The sequence below is a fragment of the Octopus bimaculoides genome, chromosome 9 (genome assembly GCF_046866305.1).
Source record: "Octopus bimaculoides isolate indiv1 chromosome 9, ASM4686630v1, whole genome shotgun sequence".
Classification (NCBI taxonomy): domain Eukaryota; kingdom Metazoa; phylum Mollusca; class Cephalopoda; order Octopoda; family Octopodidae; genus Octopus; species Octopus bimaculoides.
Window position 1 is genome coordinate 68,164,959 of NC_142936.1, and position 5,438 is coordinate 68,170,396.

The 5,438-nt window shown below is 40.5% G+C and overlaps 1 protein-coding gene across 1 annotated transcript in view; it reads right to left on the bottom strand.

The window, feature by feature from the left end:
- LOC106870040 (protein SLC31A2) overlaps positions 1 to 2,584 on the bottom strand; it is a 161,882-nt gene extending 159,298 nt beyond the window's left edge. Inside the window, exon 1 of the mRNA XM_089357641.1 lies at positions 2,479 to 2,584. Within this exon, the coding sequence (XP_089213767.1) occupies positions 2,479 to 2,484 (6 nt within the window). The 5' untranslated portion in view covers positions 2,485 to 2,584. The remainder of the gene's footprint in view (positions 1 to 2,478) is intronic.
- Between the last annotated feature and the right edge of the window lie 2,854 nt (positions 2,585 to 5,438).

A 5,438-nucleotide genomic window follows, 5' to 3' on the forward strand; every position in this document is an offset into this window, starting at 1 on the left:
TGGTGCGGTCGATTCGACGAGCGCGGGCGAGGGCGGATTGGACAAGGTGGGAGGGGTATCCTCGATGCATGAACAGACGAGCAAGATACTGGGACTGGGTCTCGAAATCCTGGTCCAGGCTGCACAAACGTCGGAGGCGGAGGAACTGGGAGTAGGGGATGGCTCGTTTGGTGTGGAATGGATGGGAGGAGGAGAAGTTGAGGTAGAGGTGGGAGTCAGTGGGTTTGAAGAAGGCGGAGGTAGTGAGAGAGTTAGAGGGGGGGTTGATGGAAAGAGAGATGTCGAGGAAGTTGACAGAGGTGTCAGAGATGGTGGAAGTAAAGTCAAGAGCGGGGTGGAAGTTGGAGAGGAAGGAGATGAAAAGGCAGAGCTGTTCGCGGGAGAGGGAGGTGGCTCCTATACAGTCATCTATGTAGCGACCGCATAGTTCCGGGGTCGGACCGGAGAATTGGGAGAATACTTGGGCCTCAATGTAACCAACAAAGAGGTTGGCGTAATTGGGCCCCATTCTCGTCCCCATCGCGACCCCAGATTCCTGTTGGTAGGTATCTCCGGCGAACGTGAAGCAGTTGAGGGTGAGGACGAGTTCTGCCAGACGAAGCAGGGTAGGGGTGCTAGGTGTGGGGTCAGGGCGGCGGTCAAGGAAGTATTGGAAGGCTGAGAGACCATCGTTGTGTGGAATCACCGTGTATAGGGATTTGATGTCCAGGGTGAAGAGGAGGTGTGAGGGGCCGGGAGGGAAGGAAAAGGAATTGAAGAGGCGAAGGGCGTGGTTGGTGTCGTGTATGTGGGATGGGAGGGCAGCAACTAACGGGGATAGGATATGGTCGAGGTATTTTGAAATGAGTTCGGTGGGGCAATTGCAAGCAGAGACAATGGGGCGGCCAGGGTTGTTAGGTTTGTGGATCTTGGGAAGGAAGTAGATGGAGGAGGTGCGAGGTGTGCGGACGATGAGGTTGGTGGCGGTAGCGGGGAGAGCAGAGGAGGAGATGAGGTCATGGATTGTGGAGGACACAAGCCGTTGGTAGGAGGGATATATATATATATATATATGGAGTGTTAGGAATCTGTATCTAAAAATGATATATCATGAAAACTGAAAGTTGTCTCATATAAGTAACTGTTTCTTCCGACGCTAACCGTCACACAGAGATTATTTTAGTTACCATCTAACAGAATTAGAATCCAAACATCTTCCAAAGAGAGAAAAGATTTCCGGAAAATATCATTCTTGTGGGGTTTTCTGTCATTTCAGAGAAATATATAGCCATCGGTCATTTCAACAATGGTTCCAACACATCCTGTTTATTTGATTTTAGTCGCCACTCGTTCATAAATGCCAATGTTATCATCTTAAGTATTCAGATACTTTGAAGGATGCTTTGTAAATTAGGGCAATCAGATTCTGTGGCTTCCATGTTTTGAGATATCCGGAAAAAAAGTTTCATAGATGATTGACAAGTGAAAGATCTCAGTCCATTTTGTGTCATAATTTGTTGTTCTTTATTTGGCTTTATCGTTCGAAGGATCGAGAAGGCACCGTTTTTGTTTGTTTTTTTTTCTGGCTGTTCTTAACAGTTTGTTTTAATCAAGTCTTGTCCTACATACGATATTCTTGTAAAATTGGGTTCACCAGCTTTTGAGCATTAAGTATGTTCACGCAAAACTGACATGAGCGCATAAAATACGAAGAAACCAGATTTTTATTTCAAAGAACCACGTACCAAAAAAAAAAAACTAGCAACAAAAACAGAAGAGAAGATTAAACGGGTGGCATTTCGATCTTATTGGTCCAATTAATCTTAAACTGAAAATCAATACGTATTCGCTGGATTGGGAAGTTGGGAAAGAAAATAGATTTTTTACCTGCAACAAACCAAGATTTTTTGAAACAAGTGCTGTACAGAATGAGGCCGGCTGTACAGAAACGCCACAGTATATTTAGATACGGTTCCTTAGGTGAATTCTCCGTCAGTTTCGACGATACTCATTCAGTTGGTTAACCAACGGAATCCCATCCTATTAAAGAAATTAGCGTGTAAGCGGGTGAGTATTTCATAGACACGTTTACCCTGAATGCAATTCTCAAGCCTGTAATTCAAAGTCCGGTTTTGTTACACAGTGACAAGTCTGGACCTTTGAATTACAGGTAAAATCCAGAGCGAACGAGAGGGTGGGGAATAGTCGGACTGAGGGCTGGACTGGTACTTTATTTCGTTGATCCCCGAAAGGAGGAAAAGCAAAGTTGAAATCTGCAGGATTTGAACTCAGAGCACAAAGAACCAAAAAAAGCATTCTACCTGGTCTAACAACTCTGCCAATTGATCGCATTTGTGGTCAGCTTATATATATCTTGACCAACGGGCATCTAATGACTTTACCAATTTTTTTTTATAATGAATTTCTCTAGTAAAATAGAAAAAAATAAGATCAACTTAACAAATAAATAAAAGAAAATGGGTTCATGTTCACTCTTACCAACATTTTTCATTAATAACAAATATCGTAGAGGCTTCAGTTGAGTTTTGATCCATCTCACTCAGACTCCCCAATTTAGGACTACAGCCTAACTATATTGTATAAAAGGTAAGATCAGTTACGAGAAATTAACTGTGTCATCATAAAAGGCATTATGTCGTCATAAAGGGCTTAAAACGCATAACGCCAACATGAACGTGGCTTGACTAATCAAATAGGCCGGTGTGAAATCAGTTAAGCAGTAGACTTAAAGTAAATTTTGAGAATTTTTCCGCCAAATAATTCTGCCCAATATTCTAGAAGCTTGACTAAATTTTATAAAAAGCTAGTATGTTGAACTCCCGAACAGAACAACCTCAAGAGCTACACAGAAATCTGTCGGTCAGTTTTATGACAAGGTATTCTCATTTTTGCTAAGTTTTCTGTCTACAATAACCACGAAGGTTTCTCATATAACTAAAATATTTTATGTAATAAAGATTTTTAACTGTCACATTCATTATCTTGTGTATACTCTATACAGTTTTATTCAAACGATTGCTGTATTTATGCAAATGTAAATGTGCCGAGTAATAAAAGAAATATGGAAACTTGTATAAATATTAATTTGGTCATTTTCACCTTCACCTACAACCAACATAATATTGTGTAGTACTAACAACGATTTAATGATTAAGCCCACTAAAATATGAACAAATCAGCGAGCTTCTCTATGTCATGAGATGGAAACCCTTCAACCGTGAGTGACATTTCGTCTGCATTCAAAATTTGAAAGTGGTCAATGACAATATCTCTACAATTCCATATGCAAAAATAATCGTTGTTTAATCTTTAAGACCAAAATATTGACTTCATACTATGGATTTGTAAAAAAAATAATGATATTTATAATATCAATAATGATAATTATAGCTATCTATGTACCATATTTAATGTATATATACCATTGAAAGACATAATGTTATGCCTTATTCCTGAGAGAAAATCATTTGTCTAAGAAAAAATTTCTTCATAGACATCATCATCATTTCCCATTATCTCCGCTTGCAGCAGAATGCGCACTAATATGAGATATTCTATCTTTGGCAAGAGCATTCAGGGAAACCATATCAAGACCTGTCCATACTGTGATGTCATCTGTCCATCTCTTAGGTTGTCGACCTCTGTTTTCCTTTCCATTAATCATGCCTTCCAAACTGATCTTGGGTTTGACAATAAACTGCATCCGCTGGTGAGGCTCCAATTTGAGAGTTCTGGGGTTGTGGGGAGCGTGGAGTCATCTCTTAATTACCATTACTCCCAGGTCCATTCAGATTCGGAACGGTAGTACCTATCAGCGTCCCACTAATGGGTTAAATAGACCTTTTTGTAAGGATAGATTGAGCTCCTTAGCTGCTTTGAAAGCAATCAATCTAAGAGAAGAATAACTCAAAAATTAATACCCTCTTCCAACATGCTGTAAGCCAGTACAGAAGAGTATGAGTGGTGAAACTAACATGAGATACAGTTCTATATTTAAGAGATGAAGAATTTTGCACATTATTTACATTATTTACATTTGACAGATATTTGTCCTCATCTGAGAGAAAATCTCTTCAAAGAGATACGAAAGTCGGCTGAAAAGTCCATAGGCTAACCAAGATACTCTCATAGAATGTGACCAAATGAGGTTTATTTTTCAACATAATCCCCCTTGGGTCCACACACTTCTTTCATCAGTATTGCAATGCTTGGATCCTATTGGTGAAGAATATTTCATCCTGTTGCTCAAAAAAAATCATTAACAGCAGATATGACGTCATCAACACTGCGACACTAATTCCTAGCTAAGCGTTTTATCATGTTTGGGAACAGGTGATAGTCAGATGAGGCCAAATCAGGAGAATAAGGACGGCGATCAACTAGTTCAAAGCTACAGCCACACACAGCAGCCATTGAAACCAAGATCTTGTGTGCTGGAGCATTGTCCTGATGAAACAAGGCCCATTTCGAAAGTTTTCTGGGGCGTTTTGTCTTGATATCCTTTCGTAACTACCTCAGCAGGTTGGCACAGCACTTTCCATTGATGGTGTGACCCTTTTAAATGTAGTCAATAAGCACAATATGTCTTTTGTATCCCAAAAAATTGAGACCATTACCTTCACTGCAGATGAAACAACCTTGGCCTTCTTTGGAATAGGTGAGAAAAGGAGGAATGTTTCCACTGCATGGATTGTCTCTTTGTCTCTGGCACAAAGTGATGAATCCATCACCTATCTAGACTTACGAAACGTTCAAGGAAACCAGCTGCATCTGCTTCAAACAATGTCAGATTTTCCTGCGATATGATCAGCCTGGTGTGCTTTTCATCAGGTGTCAGAAGACGTGGCACCCATCGTGGAGAAACCTTCGTCATGCTAAGTTCATTGTGCAGAATATTCTCTACTCTCTTATGGGCTATGCTAATAGCATCGGCTGTTTGATTTATTGTCAATCACCTGTCATCCATCAGTATGTGATGAACACGATCAATGTTTTTCTTCGGTTGTGGAAGTTGTGGGACGTCCAAACCTAGGGTCATTTTTACAACTCTCCCTTCTCCTCCTAAATTCAGCTGCCCACTTTTGCACTGTTGATGAAGCTGAAATGTTACCCCCTAATGCAGCAGCATTGTCAGAATCAATGTCGCTGGGGACAAAACCATTTTTCTAAAGGTACTTGATGACAGCGCGATGCCAAATTTTGTGCCATTTTCAAGAGAAGTCGCTACTTGTTACTTTTCAGGTCTTCTTTGAACAGCTAGATGTCAGTTTATTTGGAAAGAAGCAATGCAGTTATTAATAGGAAAAGTTGGAATTAATACAGGCAAGATTTCACAGCTCTAGCATCTCTTCTTCATAGTCAACCTATGAATTTTTCAACCCACCCTCGTATGTTAAAAGCGCAATATATATCGGAGCCAGGTGAATATCGTCGCAGCA